This window comes from Drosophila bipectinata, chromosome 3L (genome assembly GCF_030179905.1).
Source record: "Drosophila bipectinata strain 14024-0381.07 chromosome 3L, DbipHiC1v2, whole genome shotgun sequence".
Classification (NCBI taxonomy): Eukaryota; Metazoa; Arthropoda; class Insecta; order Diptera; family Drosophilidae; genus Drosophila; species Drosophila bipectinata.
In genome coordinates, this window is record NC_091738.1 from 11,532,939 (window position 1) to 11,554,578 (window position 21,640).

The window sequence follows — 21,640 nt, forward strand, 5'->3', positions numbered from 1 at the left end:
GTTTAAAGTTATCGATTCCTGCGCTGTTAGATTCTGTTCTACGGTAGTAAGAGGTATATAAAGTTAAATTTATTAAATATTATTTATATAAATATTGGTAACTCGCGATAAACTAATCTCCCGCTTATTTTTTAGCTAATAAAATCGTGTAGAGCCTTGAATGAAATCAGCATTTTAGAAAAACAATCGACCAACCCAGTAAGGGGTATCCAAGTTTCGAAAGCTTAGAACAGAGCAAGCTGGCAGGTTCCAAGCTGAATTGAAATTACTCTCGTCTGTGTGCTGTCGTGTAGCTATTGTTCTCGGTAGAATTTGTAGAAAATATCACACATAAAAAAAACTAACAAAAAAAAAATGTACAAACTTTTGTAAAACATAAAATGATAAACTGAACACAGGGGACGACGAATAAAACTCTGGGTGCGCTTATATTTTGTGGGATCGCATTTTCTAAGACAAGTTTTTAATAAATAAAAGACCATCCACCGCTCGAAATAACAAAAGCTAAGACGAAGCCAAAAGACAATAAAATTTAGCTCGATCGTGTGTGTTTGGTGTCGCGGTGTGTTTGTTTTGTGCCAAAATCAAGAGGATATCAACAAAAGGAAGCGGAGATAAACAAAAATACCAGTGGACCGCTGACGGAGCTTTGTTGTTGTAAGTAGCGCAGTTTTATGTAATTCGCTTGTGTACTTTTTTCATTGTTTTTGTTGTTGTTCGATTGGGTAAATCAGCTGTGGCGTTGCCGGACAGCTGGTCCCAATTTTATATAATTCTCTTTCATGTTTAATTTTGGTTAATTCAAGTGACAGAAAATTATTACAATATTAAGGCATTATTTATTTTCCTCTCAACATTGTTACGAGGCCATGTAAAGCTATCGATATATCGATTGCGCTCTGTTACATGGCAACACTGCTGGTGCCGAGCAGCTGTTTTCATCGTTCTAGGGGTGGTCGGGGGAAAGCACGAAACACCGCACGAAAGCAAAACAACCGAGAATGATTGATTTTTCGTCGTGCGATGCTTTCGTGAAAAGTAGGCGACGACGACGAGTGACTGCGAGGAAAAGCAGGCAGCTGTAGAAAAATTTTCACATTCACATTCGTCGCGCTGACGAGCAGAGGGGACGATCTCCGGAAAAAAACGTAGTCCCTTCTAAAATATTTGTCACAAAAAAAAAAAAAAAAATAATTGGCAAAAAATGGAAAATCCATCAAAATTAAATTAGTGTAAATAGTGGTTTTTAAGTAAAATTTTACAGTGCTCCTTTTTTCGAAATTCCCAGTGACAAAAGTATGTGCGTGTAGTCAAAATTAAAGTGCAATTCAATTGTTATGCGAGCAGCTAAGGACGAAAGCAGCTGAAAAAAAAGAGAAGAGAAGAGAGGTAGTTACTAAGAAAACTCGCATCTACGTCACAAGCTGCTGTGCGTTCGTGTGTGTGTGTTAGTGTAAGAGAGTGTGCATGTGTGTTACACAAACCCCCGGAAATGTAACACGCACACTAGCGCAATTGGAAAAACTTGCACCTGAAAGTTTCGTCGTGTATTCCATTTTCCCCATCTTCGTGCGCCTGCTCGTGCAGGAAAGAAGCAGCAACAACAGCAGCAGCCAGTAGTGGTAGCAGCCAAGCACCGAGATCAGCAGAAGCGCAAAGGTTAGTTTTTCTGGCAAGGAATTTAGTTTCCACATTTTTATTTTTCGGCTGTCACTTGCACCTGTCAAAAATCATATTAAAAATTCGTCGGACCTACAAAATCGTGCCCCAGTTTTCTGCTTCTTCGCCTTCGCTTCGAGCTTCTCGCACAATCCAGGGCTGGTGGCATATTATTATTCGCATGTGTGTGTGTATATGTACGTAACCAATTGGAACTGGGGCAACTGGCGAGTACGGCTGCGAATTGGTGGAGCAAAGCAAACGCCGCAATAAACCCCTAAAAAATCTCCAACCCCGTGAAAAGCTAGCTGGCCGAAAGCTGCAACTTGGCCCAGTTACTTTGGGCTCTAATTGCAGACGGTGATAATGGGGAGTGCAAACATGAGTAGCTGCATCCTTTGCATTACGAAAGAAAACAAACTTTAACCGAAATTTTGTTTCCCCGCCACACCCCTCCCCTAAGATGCAGATACATTTAGCTTTTCGGGGTTTACAGGGGGTTGGCAGGTATAAACTGGTTTTCACATTAACATTTTAACATTAACTATTTTTAATGTAGAAAGGGGTTGATTTTGTGGTTTACAACTTTAAAGTATGACTTTTAAAGCTTCTGAGATACATACATAAAATGGGGTAGTGGGGAAAAAAACGTGTAGTAACATGTCTCTATAAACTTACGTAAGTGAAACAGGCACACTATTTAGATTACAGGAATTTTTTTTATGAAAAAAAAAGGGGAATCCTAAATCCTAATCCTGTGCCAAGCAGTCTGTGCTTTTGGCGGCACATTACACTTGTTTACTTTTCGAGTGTGTGTGTGTGTGTGTGTGTGCGTGTGTATTCGTTAGATTCTATATGGGGGTGTGCTGCGAGCCATGGGGGGGGCGTTACTGTCATTGTTGTTATAGCTGGTGCGTCGTCGTCGTCATCGTCGGTTCGTCGTCTTCGGCTATTTTTTGGGGGTCGCTCTCGTCTCGTTTGTAGGGCAAAATTATGTATTGATTATGCTACGAGTGGGGGGAGTGGGGGGCCTAGAGACTCAAAGAAAGGGGGTGGATTGGGAGCTGGGAACTGGGTATATGGCGGACATAGTGAAGGCACCTGCGGTCGGCTTTTCATGCCCGAGTGACCCATTTCATTGGCACAACGATTTTGTTGTCTCTCTGCATTTAACTAATTAAGCCCCAACCTTCCCCCCTCCATTTCCCCCCTTTTTTTCTGATCCGAACAATAGACGTTTTCCGGTCGGTCAGCCCAAAATGAAGTGCGTGCCCCCATAGAGCTTTGTCTGTTATACACTAGAAGTCAAGAAAATAGTTAAAAATAAGCAGTATCATAATTTAAAATAAAATAATATGTAAAAACTAGATAAAATAATTTAAAAAGTTATATCTAATACCCTGTAATACTCAGCTCTCTCTGCTTTATAGTACTATAATCTTGACCTGAATTGTCTTCTCTATATATTGTATGCAAAATAGGCAAGCATATTTGACCGACATTTGGAACAGTGGGCTTTTCAAAGCCATTCTCGTTCGCCCCTGGGGGTGGCTTTTGTAATTGGAAAAGCGATCAATTGTAATCCCCCTACCTACTCCCTTCCCTCCGTTTCACATGAATAGCTCTACGAGTTTAGAACCTCCCCCCGCCATACCTTATCACATCATATCTGCTCACAAATATTACTCATACGCCAAAAAAGCAAAAGTTTCAAATAAATAACACTCGTGGTGTTTTTTTTTTTGTTTTTTTTTTTTGTTATCGATAATATGATTGATGGCTGTTGCTGTATCCCCGAACACGCATTGCACATTTTATGGCTTATTTTATCGTAGCGAGTTCCCGATATAAGACTCGTACGTGAACTGATAGAGAATAGTTTGTTAGCCATAAAGTTTGGAAACGTAATTACCAGGAAATATTCTCATCTGGGGAGAAAAGCATGCCTTGACTTTGACCTATTTAATATCAGGCCATACAAAAATCTAGTACTGACCTGCTTCTGGTTTCAAGCTTTTTCCAAAAAATAATATAAAAAACCAGGTTTATTTTAATTACTCTCTCAGAGTAAAGGGTTTTAAAAATAGGAAAATAAAAATTAATGTCAAATAGCTATTGCTGCTGGTGCTGCTTCTGCTTGTTGCTATTGCTTTTCTCAACGATTTATTTATTTTTAAACGCAATTACGTGCGGGCCTCTATTGGTTGGCCGTAAAAACGGCTCGTTTCCCCAAACGCATGACGTTGACATTTAAAAAAAAAATAAAAATATTTGAAAAAAAAAAGAAGCAAGCAAGTGGTGCAAAATATGCTCAACTTATCGCGCTTGTCGCCTTTCTTTCCATCTAACGTTTCCCTTTCTCTTTCACTCTCGTTTCATACTCGCACCCGCCACCCGATTGTGTTTGTATTTGGATACCTCCGGCATGTGCTCCTCCCCCCTTTTTTTGTGTTTCGATTCCCATTTCAACGTGCTCCAATTTCCCGTGCACAGGGCACATCTAGGGCAGCAGTGGAAGTGAGGCGCGCATCGGAGTCGCCCAAGTGCAGCCGTAGAAAGTATTGGTGCGGGCACCATGGACTCGCTCAAGTTACCAAAGGGTAAGTCTCATTCTCTGGGTTTGAGGGTGGTGGTCCCTATGGTGATTGACGGTACAATTGGCTAGAAAAATAATCATTTTTTTGCTAGAATTCCAATAATTGCAAGTCATACTAATGCTTTATCCTTCTCGTTCCGCCCCTGAAAAATAGGCAACAGTCCCAACAGCAGTGCCAGCGGCAGTAACAGTAACCTGTCCGCCGCATCCACATCAGCTTCCGCATCTGCATCGGCCGCCACATCGCCCACATCGTCGGCCAACGTGGTTACTGGCATGGCCAGCTCAACAAAATCGCCGCCCGGCCTGAGCAACAGCACCACACCGATCTCGGTGCGGTTCAATGCCAACGAGGAGTCCCTGGACGATATCCTGCAATCCTTCCATCACAGCAAGCTCAGTCCCAGTGGCGGGGCGAGCGGCGGCGGCGATGCCTCGCCCACCTCAACGACCCATAACCTGTTGGGCATGAAGAACAATGGCCTGGGACTCAGTGGCAGTCTGGTGGTGGGCAGTGCCTGTGATTCCTTGTCCAGCAGTCCATCCGCTCCCCAGATGCAAGCGGCTGCGGCAGCTCTTTTTGGTGTAAGTAGAACTAGAACAGGCTTTTTATCTATAGAGGTCCTAGATAGTGATAACAAAAGCCATAAATTTATCGATTATTGGACAACAAATCGATTGTGCTTAATAATCGTGACATCACTAGTCCTTCATTGTCCTTCAGGTTCTAGCTAGTGATGGAAAAAACAATTCATTTATCGATTATTGGGACATGATTAATTAAAACCACTTATCGAAAGCTTTTTTCAAATAATCGAATCGTGCCACCACTAGCCCGTGATGGCAGGGATCATTCATAATTTTGAAACTTTTATCAATGTAAAAAGCCCCTCTAGCCCTTAGATAACAGCCCCTATGTTTACATAATTTTTAGCGACATTAGCAGATTAGTTGAGCCGCAGCTGGCAGTGAACTCGATACTCAGTCGTACCCATATCTTAAACGTATATCCGCAAATTATGATTCATTTTCATTTCCCTCCAAGTTTGTCACAATTTAAGCACAAATTGTAGAGAACGCGCCGCAGTCGGTCGTCAATTAGCATTTTGCTGGTCAAATTAGTAGAACGCTTATGTTTTGATTTCACTTTTTTACAAAAAAAAGAGTCCAATTTTAGTTTTTGATTTGTTTCAGTTAGCTTTATTTTATCGTTGATCGTCGCGTGTGCTTTTGTCATTCAAATAGTGGCTATTTTTGTGGGCCTGGCCGGCAAAAGTATGTGACCGAGCAGGCGGAGCGGTGTTGCAAATGCGAATCGCTTGCCAAAATTTTCAACAGATGTGCCACTAGCTTTCTGATTGCAAAACTCATTTGGCAATATTACTCACTCTTGCAAAATGTGTTCTTTTCTTTTCATCTTTTTTCCCCCACCGGCTGCTCTTCTGATGACGATGATGATGATCCCCACAGACCGATGAAGTGAATATGCGAAATAGTTTCCTGCAAGGCGGAGGCTTCTTTAATCGCAAAAGGTGAGTTCCGATATCTGGTATACCTAACACTTTCCGGGGGGAACCTTCTGATCTGTGTGTCTCTGTTAAGTGTGTTAACTAATAGTCCAATTGTGTGTAGGTGAATACCAGACATAATCTAATAGTTAATGTTGTTTTTGTTGTTGTTGTTGCTACTAAATATGCCTCATACGATAAATACTCTTTCTACACAACCTACTACTCACAATCACATAAATACAATATATACTATATAAATTACTTAAAAATCCCCAGGGTCTTAAGAGCTTAATGGGGAAATCCCATCTTTATCAAGACAGCTGCAACATTAGGAATCACCCATTTGGTATTAAAAGATATTTAATTCATGATTCATACTACTTGTGCCCTTGAAACTAAAACTTTGTTTCATTATCATTGAAAATTTCAGTTTTTTTTTAGTCGCTTGGGTTCGTTGACCGTTGACCCTACAATAAATTACTTTGCCTACACTTTTGTGACTTTGATTTTATTTTTCATACGTACATCATACGTACATACGTATGTATATCCTGCGCCACTTGTGCATTTTTAATGCATTCTGGGCTGCAGCCGGAGCCGACTGCCAATGGCCCTAAACTTGCCCAGCCGACTGCCTCGACGGCTGGCTGGGCTTTTGTTGCTTTTGTCACCCAACTGCATTTATGTACATTTGCTTGCTACTGCCACTGCCACTGCCACTGCCACCAGGTTGTTCCAGGTTCCTGTTTCTGTTACTGCATCTATGGAGTGAACTATGGCTAAGAATTCTGAATTATGAGGCATGGCGGAAGCTATAGGGCTTTTAAGAAAGAGTTTAAGAAATATATACCTATTTTTTTAAACAATTTTTAAGATTAAAGTAATATTTCTCTAAAAATTTATCACTTCTATTAATTACGAAGTATTTTTTAGTCCCAAACTCCTCCTATATAGTTCTTAGTAGTACTACCATACCATACCATCTCGTCTGGGACTTCCACTTCAAGTGCCGCCCTGTCTGGCAGTATTTTTTTTTTTATGGGTGGTAGTGGGTGGCTTTGTCGTCAACGGGACATCAACATCTACGTCACGACACGTCCCGGCCGAGTTGTTTTTTTTTTTTTTCGTTTCGTTTGTTTGTATTTGTGTTCTTCATTTCCATTTGCGGCTTTCCCCCATTTCTTGGTTTAAATATTAAAAAGCACCTGTCTAGCATTTGCTTCGAGGTACTACCTGAAAAGTTACTCTTGCAACTTGTCCCCTTCCCCTTGGCCCTCTCTCGTCTATATGAACGTTTGACGTCATTGAGCCCGTTTTGGTTTTATTGATTTTTTTTTTTAAATGCCGATATACTGATATATATAGTCTTAAAGACCTTTCTGTCAGATTTTCAATTTGGCCGTCAATCAGTCTTAACTATTTTTGTGGCACACGACGTCCCTTCGAGTGAATCCATTTCCGTTGACTTTTTAATTAAATTTCAAGGGCTAATTGCATTTTATAATTGCATTTTTCAACACTGTATGTCGTCGTTACCATGTCGTTATCGTCAGCCTCTTGTCGTGTTGCCTCTTGGCTCTTATCAACCGTAACCAGACTATATCTAAGAGACATCCAACCAACCACCATCCTACCTTTTTTTTTTTTTTTTATCTATTTACACTTGTACACGTTTCTCCATGTTTGTTATACATACATTTCATCATCAGCAACGGCAGCAACATCATAATCTTGCCATGCAACATCCCTCCCACCTACTACACTCGACAAAAAAAAATATTAAAAAATTCATAGGTAGAAAACCAAAAATCTTCCATGTCCAAGTTGGCCTTACAGTTTGGCATGCACTGTGCTACGGTCAATATCAATTAGCATGAATGTGAGAACTAGCAACAACTACAGATACAGATACAAATACAAACAGATACAGATACAGATACTTGAAGCAGCAGCAACAATAACAAACATAAACACATTTGAACTAGTTTAGTTTTCTACAAAAAAATATAAAAAAATAGACCATACATTAATATATATCTATATATACTCGTATTAACCCCTTGCCGCTCACTGTGCCGCGACTACTTATTCAAGTTTCTTAAATTTTTTTTTTGGTTCAGGTTTTTAGAAGTCCTTTCTTTTCGGTTTCGTTTGTCGTTTGTTTATCTCTCTGGGCCATAAAATATTAAATATTAAATATTTGTTTCGGCCGGCTCTCGTTGTCATACATATATCCGTTCAGTGTCAGTGCAGCAATAAAGTGTTGGATTTCCCTTTCATCAAAAAAGTGAAAAAAAAATTAAGAAATAAAACAACTAACAAATATATACTAAGCTCTCTCTGCTGCCTACTTCTAAACCTTCGCCAAACAAAATAAAAGTTAAAAAAAAAGAAAACAATTAAATAAAGCCAGCGTTACTTAAAAAAAATTTTCATTTTGATTGGATGTCACCACCAAAACAATTCTCGCCCACAACCACCACCACCACCAAAAAACCACCGCCACCACCCACCACATTACCACAGCAACAGCAATCCTACACCACAACCGCCAACAACAACAACAACAACAACAACAGCCAGAAGAACAAATCAATTTTAAGAAACAAATTAATTTTTTAAAAATAAAATAAAAGAAAAACGGTTATAAAGTAATATTAAAAGGGAGCAATTGAGGATTTGATTTATTAAGTTTTGGTAGAATTATTAAAAATAGATATAGGTTAAGATATCTGCGCTTTTTTTAAAATGGTCCCCTGCCTTGAGAAAAACTATAATTTCATTCATATGTATATTATCCCCGATATTATTTGAGTATTTTTTCAATATTAAATATTATTTTGAACTATAAGCGGCAATGGGTTAAAATTGTATACAAAACTAAACGAATTATATCTAGAATATTAATTATACCGAATCCGAAGCAAATCCTTGAACAAATTGCTCCTTTTTTCATAATTGCCACAAAACCAAAAAAAAAAAAGCTACTATCTGTTTTGAAATCCAAAATCAGAAATACCAAATCCATCCACTGATCCACTGATTGACAATCTTGACTAAAAGCAATCTTCTTCATCTTTATTGTACTTGTACCTCTTCCTGCAGTTGCAGCGGCCTGCCGCCGAACCTGAATCTCAGCAAGCCGCCTCAGCTTCACCAGCCCCCGCAGCAGCAGCACCAGCAGCTGTCACCCAATCTGAGCGCCCTGCACCATCACCATCAACAGCACCATCAGCAGCACCACCGAGACGGCGGCTCCCACAGCCCATCATCACCAGTTGGCGGCGGCGGTGGATCACCGTACAATGGCTCCCAGGCCGGATGCAGCAGTGGTGGCATTTCGCCCATCCCCCAGATGTCTGGGGTGTCGCCCAAGTATCGTCGCAGCATATCCTTCCCGATCAAGGGCAACTCGCCAACGGCCATGTATGGGGGACCGCACGGCATGGACGGTCTGGGCTGTGGCCAGATGAACATACCCACGCTGTCGATCGGCAACGGAGCCGGCTCCTCCGGTGGCATGGTGAGCGCCGGAGCCACGGGTGGTGGCGATGCCCCCTATCTGGGCAATAGCTTTGGCAGCATGATGGCGGCAGCGGCGGCGGCCAACGGCCAGATGCACCACGGAATGGATAATAGCCTGAGCGAGTATATGCGGGGCATGACTCTGGGATCGGGATTGGGCGGCGGTCTGGGCGGAAGCTGCGGCAACGGCAATGGCGGCAACGGCGATCTCGGCGGCAGCAGTGCCATGTCCCTGATGCAGGACAGAATGCGCATATTGGGCGGCCCGAAGCACCTGAGCGAGGCGGATGCCATAGCTATTGCTGCCAGCGGCAATGATCCGTCCCTCTACCTGAACGCCCTCAAGATGAACTCACCGTCGCGCCTGTCGCCGCACTCGCCCCATTCGCCCGGCTGCCTCCAGGGCAATATGGACGGCTCGGCCCGCTTCTCCCGGAAGGTGTTCGTCGGCGGCCTGCCCCCCGATATTGACGAGGACGAGATCACCACGTCGTTCCGACGCTTCGGACCCTTGGTGGTTGACTGGCCGCACAAGGCCGAGTCCAAATCGTACTTTCCGCCCAAGGGCTATGCCTTCTTGCTGTTCCAGGACGAGAGCAGTGTTCAGGCGCTGATCGACTCGTGCATCACCGACGAGGACAAGCTCTACCTGTGCGTTTCGTCGCCCACCATCAAGGACAAGGCCGTGCAGATCCGCCCCTGGCGCCTGGCCGATGCCGACTATGTCCTGGATGCCACCATGTCGCTGGATCCGCGCAAGACGGTGTTTGTGGGCGGAGTACCACGCCCGCTGAAGGCTTTCGAACTGGCCATGATTATGGATCGATTGTATGGCGGAGTCTGCTATGCTGGCATCGACACTGATCCGGAGCTAAAGTATCCGAAGGGCGCGGGACGAGTGGCGTTCTCCAATCAGCAGAGCTACATAGCCGCCATCTCGGCCCGGTTCGTGCAACTGCAGCACGGCGACATCGACAAGCGGGTGGAGGTGAAGCCCTATGTCCTGGACGATCAGATGTGCGACGAGTGCGAGGGTCAGCGCTGTGGCGGCAAGTTCGCTCCATTCTTCTGCGCCAATGTGACCTGTTTGCAGTACTATTGCGAACACTGCTGGGCAGTGATCCATTCCCGGCCGGGACGCGAATACCACAAGCCGTTGGTGAAGGAGGGTGCCGACCGGCCGCGTGCGGTGCCCTTTCGCTGGTGTTAACGGCGGCGCTGGTAGGCCGCGCTGCACGACGAGAGACGCCAACAGAGAGAGCAACGCCACCGGTTGTTGGACGCAGCGCTGGCAGTGCCCAGAATCATTACACCAGCAGACGAGCGGGCGGCGGGAGCAGGCGAGGATGATGCAGCTTAGCCGAAGATACCAGTAAACGACGACGCATTACAAACACACAGTAACCAAACCAAACCAAACACACACACACCCACAAGCAAAAGACACCTGGCCAGGGTCAAAGGACATGGCCCTGGCGAGGTGCGCGATAAGTAGGAGGAAAGGATATAGTGTCCCTTAAACAGCCGCCAGAGTCTAGATGCGCGATTACTTGTGACCATTATGTGTGGTATATTAGTCCAGCCCGAAAGAAATCTACCGAGGCCCATATATATATCTTATATGACCTGATTCGGAATCTATAGTTATGTTTTTCGTTCAAAGCCTGCACAGTATTTGTATATTTTTTCGGTTTTTCCTCTAATATTTTTTTTTTTATAGAAATTTAGTTTGTTTTTCAGTTTAGTTTTTCTCGACGAGGATATTGAATCCCAAAGAAAGCCATTAATCTCACAAAGACCACCACCATGATAGTATGGAGAGTTAGTCAGCCTAATAGTCTAGGAAAATGGCTGGTATATTTTTTGTTGTTCATAACTAGCCAAACTAGATGAAGCCATTTTTAATGCCAATCGAGGCTAGTCCTAAAATTATCAGTGAGCCTAGTCTACATGTATTATATCTCTCGAAAAGCTTTTCGATCGAGTTCCTACACCTTCCCCACATATCGTAATTATTTATGGATTTAAAATTGCTAATGCTTATCACATAAATGCAAAAAAAAAAACGCTTCTGACACACACAAACTCATTGCTCGGAGTATTTGCTGGTTAAAAGAATCGAATATATTTTTTTTATTGTCACCCCCAATATATTCGATTACTTTCGATAACACTGTCAAGATCGTTGCTAATCTTGAAAATAGGCATGTGAAAATCGTACATGGAAAAAATTAGAAACTTATTGAAATAATTTTTAAAGAAGCAAAACAGATAGCCCTTAAAAACCACACACTTCATACACTACCATCCTAATACCTACTACGATTTTCACATGCCTTTTATATTTTTTTTGTAATGCTTACAATAGGGTATCTGATAAAGCGATAAATCGATTTCTATTCTAGACACCTTTAATTATTTTAATAAGACCCCCGAAAAGCTTGACATGATCGTAGTATGAAGGCTCATTTTTAATTTTAAACTAGATACTATCTATGACTAGATACCAAGATCCCATACACATCGAAGCTCACACACTTACTATGTACGACACCACCTCTACACTTGATAATGTTATTATCACACATTCATGCCAAGAGTTTGTTTTGCATTTTTGCCTAAAAAAAAGGCAACAAAAACGTAAAAAAAAAAGAAAATTATATTAAATAATTAGAAGAAGAAAAAACAACAAATTATTATTATGTGTTCAGTATTATGATTTATTTTTAAAAGTTACCACGTTATTCATCCTGTTTTTATTATGTTTTGTTATATTATATTTTTATGGTGGAGTTTTGATTGCTGCGCGTGTTAAGGGACATAAGAAATGGATCGTAATATATATAAATATATGAATGTAATGTATAAAAACAACAATTTTTATAAATAATATCTATCGAACCCCCTATGAATGAATACTTGTATTAGAGAATACTTTTTTATATAGAGACTTTTGTATAAACTTTTTTTTTATTACTCTTGATTATCAATAATGATAGTTTAGTCCAAAAACCAATGAAGACAAAATTGAATAACCAAAAAATGCGATGATTCTATGAGGCATATATATGCTATACACCATCTAAAGGCAATTCAAAATATATACAACTTATGTGCAATACTATTTCTTAAACAATTCAAGCGTATTATTAAATACCAAAAAAAAAAAAAAAAACAAAATATATATAAATCACTAAAATGATATATATATACAGATATATATCTGTATAAATACAAGATAATTGCAATCGTATAACCAAAGTAGTTAAATATTAATAATCCCCTCCTCCCCCCAAAGATCACCCTGATGAAGCAGCTACTCCAATAATTTTTTTTTTTGTACATGCTATACATCCCGGGGCTTTCGATGTTCGTTTTTAAGATTAGTTTTCCAAAAATATACAAGGTGTGAGCTGCTGCTGCCGCTGTTCCTCCCTCCCTCCCCCTGTCAGAATCAGAATCCTAATACCCATTATATTATTAAATGGTATATCTTGACTTAAGGCAATACTTACCGCAAAAAATTATCAAAAAATGTGAATTGAGCAAATTGATTTTGTAATTTATACGAGTTAAGAATGAAATTTGCTAAAGTCGGGTGGTGCATGCAAACAAAAACAATACGATATTTTTTCTATATTACCAAAAAAGTACTAAATTAATAATTCAAATAGAGAAACCAAACAAAACCAACCAGAACATTTAAGCCCAAGAGTTGCTTTGGACTTTAACCATACACATATGTATGTATATGATATATAATTATTAAATGATAGTCAAATCTATTAGCAAATTTTTGCTCGCGCTTTCTTTACAAGAAAACATAAACAAATAAATAAATATATAAATTCAAGTCATGCAAAGTTGTAACTCAAGTTGAATCGCGTGGCACTTTCGAAGACAAAAAAAAAGTTTATAGCAATTTTTCTAGAATTTTTATATTATGACAAACTAAAACAAAAACCATATGTATCATATATATACTGCATATATATATATATATATTTTTTTTAAACTGCAAAACATGAAAATGATTAGACTACTTGATGTGTTTCTTTGTTTTCTTATTTATTTATTTAATTATTGATTTTGTTTTGAAACATAGAAACACCTTGTAAACTTAAATATTAAAGTGTATTAAAAGCGAAAAGAATCTACATACACAAAGAAGCCCAATTAAATATCAAATACCAGCAGCCTGCTCTATGTAGTGTTAATACAATTTGTGCAAATATTTAAACAAAACGCGTTGTTCTAAAACTTTCAAAGTAATGAAATGCTAGTCTTTAAAAAGGCAAAATCTGTTACAAAGCAAAAACGTATCGGTCGGTCGAGCGTATCGGTTAATCGATGGCTATCGATATCGATAGCTGTGCGTAAGGATGATGTTTTTTAATTGTAGTAAAAATTTAATATTTTATAGATTTTTATACTTTTATATAAAACATATACTTTATACTTTAACTGTTTAACGAAAAACTTAACAAAAATGTTGAAAAAAAAAAAAATAAACTTTAAATGTGCTATTAAAGAGGTAACTTATCAAACAAAAAAAAAAAAAAAACAAATATTTTACTATACCAAAAAAAATAAGAAACTTAAAAAAAAAAGTTGATAGGAAAAATGAAATCTTAACAGCAAACTGCTCAATGTTTTTGCTGATTGATGATAATGCCGTAGAAATCTGGAATCTTTTGTAGCGTGCTATAATACATATTATATCATAAGCAATCCGTTTTTGTTTTTTATTTTTATATTCGGATTTGTTTTTGTTCCCTTAAGTATTCCAAACACAAAAACTAAAAAAAATATGAAACAATTGTGCAAAGACATTTAATTTAATTTATTATATGAATATCCCTTTGAAGGGATGGATCGACAATTTTAGTTCGATAGCGAATCTTGTTAAAGATGAAAATGTTTATGTTGACTTTTATACGAACCCTAGTGTTACACCAATTATGAAAATGATATAAAAAATTTGTATGCCCAATTCTTATATTATATGATATATTTTTGTATGTTTTGTAGTTGCTAGTAGTTTCCTAGTAGTTTTTAAAAAACCAACTGCGTTGAGACATTTTTATACTTTGTTTATTCTTTTTTATACATATACATATTCTTAATAAAAAAATATGATAAACAAAAATAACTATTTGATATATACACTTTATAAAAAAAAACAAAACAAAAAAGGAAAAAATAGGAAAAGCAACAAAAAAAAAGTTTTTTGAAATTAATAAATGGACATAACGTAAATTGTGTTTTATTTATTTTTATATATATATCTTGTATGTACTTTTTATAACATTGTAAATAAAAATACTTTTAACTTAGCTGAGCCCCTGAATTATAGAAATGAGAGAAATTTCAAACCAAAATGAAACTGTTAGAACATATTATTAAAAAAAACAAAGTACTTTAACGATACGAAAGACTCTGAAAAGGAAAAGTATTGAAATTCGAACTTATTAAAACTTAAATATGTTTACTGAACATCTAAACAACAAATTGGTCAATATGTGTTTTTTATACCAAACGGAAAACAAAAAAAACTTATATAAATAATTATATGAAATTTACACGTAGTACAATTCAAGAAAATAAGCAAGTGCATATTTTTTGACAAAAACAACCCCCCCTTCTCCCATGGAAAATGCTTCAAACATTTGAAATAAATAGTATAGAAAATATAAACCTTGCATTGTGTAGTGCATTATGTATGTATGGTTTTGCTAGTGAAAATTCCTCAAAACATTGAATTGGCAAACTGATATGGAAATACTCTTTGTTTCGGGTTGGAATTAAAAATGAGTGGGATAAATTCGAATATTTTTTGAGTATTTTCATAGCACAATTTTTGTACAGTGTATGGTTTTTGTAGTTAGCGAACTAAAATGAATGTAAACCAAACCGCGTTTTAAATAGAAAATTTTTAAGTCTCAATCCCTGAGCTCTCCGACAAACGAAGTGGAATTCTATTTAAATTTTTACGCTAATTGGATCGAAGCTTGAAAAAACAACCACAAGGTTATAAATGAATATTAAAAACAACATTCGGTACCTTTTAATCATAATTAATGAATTTTATAAAATGAGAAACAAAAAAACATCAAATTGATACTGAGAAATTGTAGCCTGTAAGCGAGTGTTACGCACACGCACTTCCATTTTAATTTGTTTTTTTGCCAAGTGGGCTAAAAAAAAAAAGAAAAATAAAATAAAAACGTATATAGTGTCCTGTAACGTCTATAAATATGTGTATATATAATGTTTAGTACTTTAAATAAAACTGAAATTGAGCGCCCTTACTAATGAATTCCTTTTAGCAAAATATTCAGACAGAAAACCAACAAAAGGCATATAATTTTTTAGCATTATACAAGTGAAAATAAAAAAAATAGTAAGCCGAAAAACAAGTTGGCAGATATAATAAAAAAAAACCTATATAGTGAATCCAATATATATGAAACTTAATCTGTATGAAGCGTATGAAATCAAGAACCTAGCGAAATATTCCATATTTTATAGTAATTTTCAATAAACGTAATTTTTTAATTTTTACAAAATTAAAGTTGACAAGAAAACTGAAATCAATAAAAAAACCCCTAAAAACTTTGTAGTTTCTTAAAAAAAGGATATCCAAAAGGATAAAAACACTGATTAACAAAAATTTCTTGTAAACAGTTTCGATTTTCAATTCCCGATGTTGAAATGATGCGTTTTTCAATTAAAATTACCAGAAAAAGAAATGTTAAAAAAAGAACATGTTACAAAAACAACAAAAAAAAGTATATAAAACTAACAACAAAAAAAAGACCATAGATAAAACATATGTACTAAAATAAAGTAAAAATAGAAATGAGAATCAATGCGAAAATACCAAACTAAAGGATATTAGAAATATATGAAAACAAATTCTCCCAATACACGAAAAGAAAATCTTAAAAGAATTGAAACTGTAATAGCAAACCAAAATATCAGCAGTACTTCAATGAAATATTTCCAAAAAAAATTAAGAACTCTACAGAAAAACCAGCAAATCAAATATAAAATAAAGTAATGCAAGTATGTAAGCCTGTATCAAGGGAAATATACATATAGGATTATATATACACAAAATATATTCAAAACCAAAAAAAAACAATGTTGTTTTCTAACGCGCCCCAAAGCATCTCTCTAAAAACTAAATTCAACAATTGGCATTTTTGAAAACAAAACAAAAAAAGGAAATAAAAAATAAAACACTTAACAAAAAAATGCAGGTTATGGAACAAACAAGTAAAACGTAAATGGCAAAGAAAACATATATCTTCATTCAAATAAATAAAAAATACTTTTTCTGGAATAACATAAAACGTGATTTTTATTCATCCTGGGATGTCCTTTCCTTAGTTTAGCTTACTTTTGATTTTGTAGCATACTTTTTGGGGCATGATATTATATTCATATATGGTAACTTTTTAATGGCAAGAAAGTCTCAGAAAAATGGACGGATGGAAAGTAGCAAGCAATTCTAAACATTACAAAATACAAAAAATTCAAAAAAATACTCCAAATTGCAGATCTAGCAGCATCGAGGGAGTTTCCCCAACCTCCAGTGGATCCAGTCTTATATCGACACTTTCAACGGCCAGCACAGCGATTGGAGGCAGCGTGGGAGGCGGTAGCGCTGGCGTGGGCGTCGGCGGTGGGGGCGGGCCAGGCTCCGCTGGGGACGGAAGCACTAGCGGCGGTACCTGGAAGCTAATCAAGGGTAAGGTGACGCAAACACTTGAGGAGATCAAGTCCTCGAAGCATCCGCAACCAGCGATTCCCATTATTGTGGCAGATCCGCCATCCATCGGGTGGAGCAACGATCCAGATTCGGATACCGAGTGCATTACAGTGAACACATCTATCAGTGAGGAGCTGCCCCTGGACCAGGAGGCCAAGCAGAACTCCGACTCGGACGCGGAGGCCGAGGTGCTCCAGCACGATAGCACCAGTTTGGGCAGTGCCGAGATCGCTCTTCCCCCTACAGGCCATTCGGAACGGTCTCGTCTGCGTCGAGGACTGGCCCACATTCGGTCAAAGGTGAAGGCCAAACACCAAGCAGCCGCCATGACCAAGAAGGACATTAGTCCCAGTGGGGCGGGAGCTCTTCCAGTTGCCCCCCCAGCGACCTCGACAGCCAGTACGGCTTCCATACGTAGCGGCTTCCTTAGGCGGCGAAATGTTGTGGATGCGAGTGCGGAACCTTCCACCAGCCATCAGGCAGAGATTCCCATTGCCAGTGGAAAGACCAAGAAGCGAGGTATTCTCCTGGCCCGCAAGGATGTGGAAATCGAATCCGGGGTGGAAGTTCTCGAGGACATGGTGCCGCAGAAGGTAGGCGAAGCCGAGCCATCCAAGGAGACAGAGGGAAAGTCCAAAAATTCCCCAGATGAGCCGGATGCCGAAGGAGGCCGTACTCCAAAGGTTAATCTGGCCGCAGACCAGGACCTGGACACTCTCTCCATGTCCGAAACGTCTCCCAAGAATTCGCGGAGCAAGCACAGCTTCCTGTCGAGTGTGAGCATGGCCAGCGTGTTCCGATGGCGGGAGAAGCACCAAGGCGCCACAGCCTTCGCCATGCCGGTCATTTTATCCACCGTCCTGGGCATCCTTGTGATCATGCCAGTGCACGACTTTCTGCGGGGCATCTTCGCCACGCTGCTATTCTTCACCATAATGGACGCCTGTGGCCATCGATTGAGGGCGTTTCTAGAAGATTTGATCCTGAGCTCGCACCCGGAGAGAGGGACCTTTTCCATACCCAATTACCAGGATATGCCTATTTGCGAGATTCCGGCCGTGGAGGAGCACAAGACCATCAAGACCTATTCTGGTTGGATGAACGAACTAAACAGCTACGATCCGGCTACCTTCTCTTTCACCCTGACGAGAGCCGTCTATGTGCGTCTGGATGGGAGTATTCTGAAGATGTCGGGCACGAATGCCAGGATCCCCAAGCGACGCATGTGGAACGAGCCGGTCATCGATCGGCATAAGGTCCTCTTTACGGATCACAGATCCTATGATCTCCGAGACTGTCGCATCGAGCTCTTGCCTTTGGGTTTGGCCCGAAAGCGGTGGGTATAACTATAGATTCTATTGTTTCTAACAGGATTCCATGATATCCTTTATTTTAGCTTTTTCAACCGAAAGTATCCCATCCAGCTGATCATCAAGAACAACAGGGACTTGGAGGATCAGAAATCCTCAGATAGTCTCAGCGATAATACCATCCAGTCGTATGAGGAGAGAAAATCTGGGAGCCTAACTGCGTCCACGCCACCAGGACCCGAGGACCAGCGAGACGAGAAGCAAGCTGACTTTGGCGCCACCATAATGCAGGCAAATGTAAGATCCTTCCGAGTCCTGTCCAATTACATTCACCTATGGCTTTATTTACAAAAAAAAAGTTACAGGATCTTCGTAATTCCGTGAATCCGGACAAGGAGCTGAACGACATCACCATGCCCTGTGGCGATGAGGTGCGTCTGTTGCTCTTCTCCCGCTGCGACAGGGAGAAGGAAGACTGGTATCGTCGCTTCCTGGCTGCCAGCAAGGGACAGGTCCACGAACGAGATCTAAAAGTGCCAATGGCTAGGTTCGTGGAGGACACGGATCTGCAAGCGGCTGCCGCCAGACAGGCCCTGCAACTGGTCAGCGGAATGGGTGCAACGGGAGCCGTTAAGGTAACTCTGATTTTGATATTATCGAATTGAAATCCTAAGCATCCTGTAGTTCCAGAACAAAGGCAAAGATAAAGAACCGGAGGAGCAGAACGAGGAGGTGGCATCCACGAGTCCCACGACCATCGACGAATCGGAACAAACGCCTGACCAGTTTGAAAACATCACCGAGGAAGATTTGCTGGAAACTCCCAAAGAGGAGGAGTTCGAGGGAATGATAATGAGTGCCAATGTGGCCAGGAATCAGCCGGACTATGTGCGGTTCATGGCCATCTACCAGGTATGCCCGGGACTTCAAACCATTATCAGGAATCAGTTTCGTTTTTTATTATTTTTATTATTTATTTATTTCTTGATCATTTCCATATATGATTTTGGTAGCAATCTTGTAATCGGACCTCCATTCCCGTCACGCGAAGTTCGGTGGGAACTATGCGATCCTCTGAACAACGCCAAAGAAAAGTATGTTTTTTTTATGTTTTTAATATCCAATATTATTCAGTTCCAATCTAAATATATAGTTTAGGCTTATAGAACTTGAAATAATTCGAAATATATTTACAGTCACGCCGTTCTAAACGCCAGGAGGATGAACTCTGGAAGGGCATAGATCAATCTCTATTTCTGGGTCCCTCTGGCAGCATTGTCTGGGCCAATGTCCTCTTGGGTCGTTGTCTTTATAGCGTCCTGCACGATGCCGACTTGCACGAGAAGATCAAAGAAGTCCTGCAGAAGAAACTAAACTCCATCAAGCTGCCCAGCTTCATGGAAGAGGTGATCATCACCAATATATATCTCGGCAAGTCCCCAGTGCTGTGCCATCGCGTCTCCCAGCCCATGTTGGACGAGCGTGGCGTTTGGGTGGATGCGGACATCACCTACGAAGGACTCTCCCACATCACAGTGACCACAAAGTTGAATCTGCTACGGATTCGCGGGAAATCCAAGTCTCCTTTAGTTTCGGAAGCATCTGGCACCTCGGGAGCAGCCGAGAACCAGAGTCCGGATACGCGCAGTAGTACGGATGGGACCAGTGAGAATGTTATCTATGACAGTGATGCTGAAAGCTCGGGTGATTCCTCCACCGATTCCGAGAGCCCACCGCCGGGAAATGCCCAGGAGAATCCGCCGGGAACAGAGTGAGTTTCCGGGAAATGACTTATGTTTTCAAAACGCAGACCAACCTCCTTGTGTTTCAGATTCTTCCAGAACTCACCGGGTAATGCTCGACGCATTTTCAAGATCGTCGACCGCATTGCTGCCTCTAACCTATTCCAGTATGCCACCGAACTTCCTTATGTGCAGCGTGCCATGGAGAACATGAATGCCAACATAACGCTGCGAGTGGATCTCAAGGGTATGGTGGCTAGGGGCACAATCAACATGCCACCGCCGCCCTCCGATCGGCTGTGGGTCAGTTTCCGGGGACCGCCGCGCCTCTGGATCTCCACCAAGCCCCAAGTGGGCGATAAATCCGTCGACTGGTCGATCGTGACCAATGTTATCGAGAGCAAGCTATGCGAGGCTGTCAACAAGTTTCTGGTCTATCCCAATATGGTGGACTTTTCTATACCATTCCTTAGCCATCCCAATTTCGATAATGATCCGACCGGTGCGCCCAATTGAATCCATTTTGGATAAGGTTGAGGTTGAGGAAATATTTATAAAGATTCGATGAATTTAACACAAAGTGTGAGCGAGATTTTCTACGTTAACTTTTTCTTAGTGTTGATATAATCTAGAAGCCTAGCTTAGATCTGCGATCTCTGGTTCCGACTGCAAAAGCCTATATCTGGAACCGATTCCAAATGACAAGTTACAAAAAAAAAAATAATAATAATGAAACGCTTATTTTGATCACATTCTGTTCGTTGCCGCTGATGCAATCCATCACGAACCCAATATCTAGATACTTTAGGTAATATCCCCCCTCGGCTCTTATGGCTGCTACAATAATTTACAAAAATTTCTAAAAAAAAAAGTTAAGGGATATCAAGGATATTCAATATGCTGCAACAGCCGCTCTGTGAGGTCATCACGACAATAGCATACCTATAATAGCCACTCTATATATACTATATCTATATGAGCCACTCCACATATATACACTCCTATATATTTATATATACATATATTCCAAGTAGCTTAGTAATAGTACATACATATATATGCGTGTGAATTTTAAACCGGGAAAAATCGAATTTTATTTTGCGGTGTGTGGTATATCACTATTTTATATCAATATTCAGATCTTCAACCAAAAATGCGTCAGTACTTAAAGCGTTTCAACTATTTTAGTAAGAGTACTAGCAAGTACTACATAAGATGATCAAGGATGCCAAATGTGAACAAATACTATTCCCTTGGGTTCCAATTTTTGCAACTAAAAAGACAACCATTAAGATATATCATTTACAAGGTTGTTTTCCAGGCTATTCTATAAGTAAATCATTTTATCAACATCTATATAATATATATAAAAAAAAAACAAAAAATATTTCAATGTTTTTCATAAATAAATGGAAGCTATTTGCTGGCAATACTATATGGTTTCTTCTAAGTGGGGTTTTTGGCCAAAATTTAGTGAGCTTTAAGCTTTCCTTAACATTGAGTTAACAGAGGGCCAAGCC

At 39.9% G+C, this 21,640-nt stretch overlaps 1 protein-coding gene across 11 annotated transcripts; it reads left to right on the top strand.

The window, feature by feature from the left end:
* The first annotated feature begins 234 nt into the window (after window positions 1–234).
* LOC108134191 (translational regulator orb2-like) lies at window positions 235–21,555 on the top strand. 11 transcript variants are annotated; one of them, XM_070279661.1, is made up of 12 exons: window positions 239–657; window positions 1,289–1,659; window positions 4,153–4,259; window positions 4,410–4,840; window positions 5,726–5,787; window positions 16,857–18,404; window positions 18,465–18,675; window positions 18,738–19,013; window positions 19,063–19,290; window positions 19,392–19,472; window positions 19,575–20,149; window positions 20,210–21,555. In XM_070279661.1, the coding sequence occupies exons 3-12, from the start codon at window positions 4,235–4,237 to the stop codon at window positions 20,634–20,636; spliced, it is 3,864 nt and encodes a 1,287-aa protein (XP_070135762.1). In that variant the 5' UTR covers window positions 239–657; window positions 1,289–1,659; window positions 4,153–4,234; the 3' UTR covers window positions 20,637–21,555. The 11 variants fall into 11 exon arrangements, with proteins under 11 accessions (XP_070135767.1, XP_070135762.1, XP_070135759.1 ...); XM_070279662.1 differs by lacking the exon at window positions 239–657 and adding an exon at window positions 958–1,148 and having other exon boundaries at window positions 1,289–1,389; XM_070279660.1 differs by lacking the exon at window positions 239–657 and adding an exon at window positions 959–1,148.
* The last annotated feature ends 85 nt before the right edge of the window (window positions 21,556–21,640 follow it).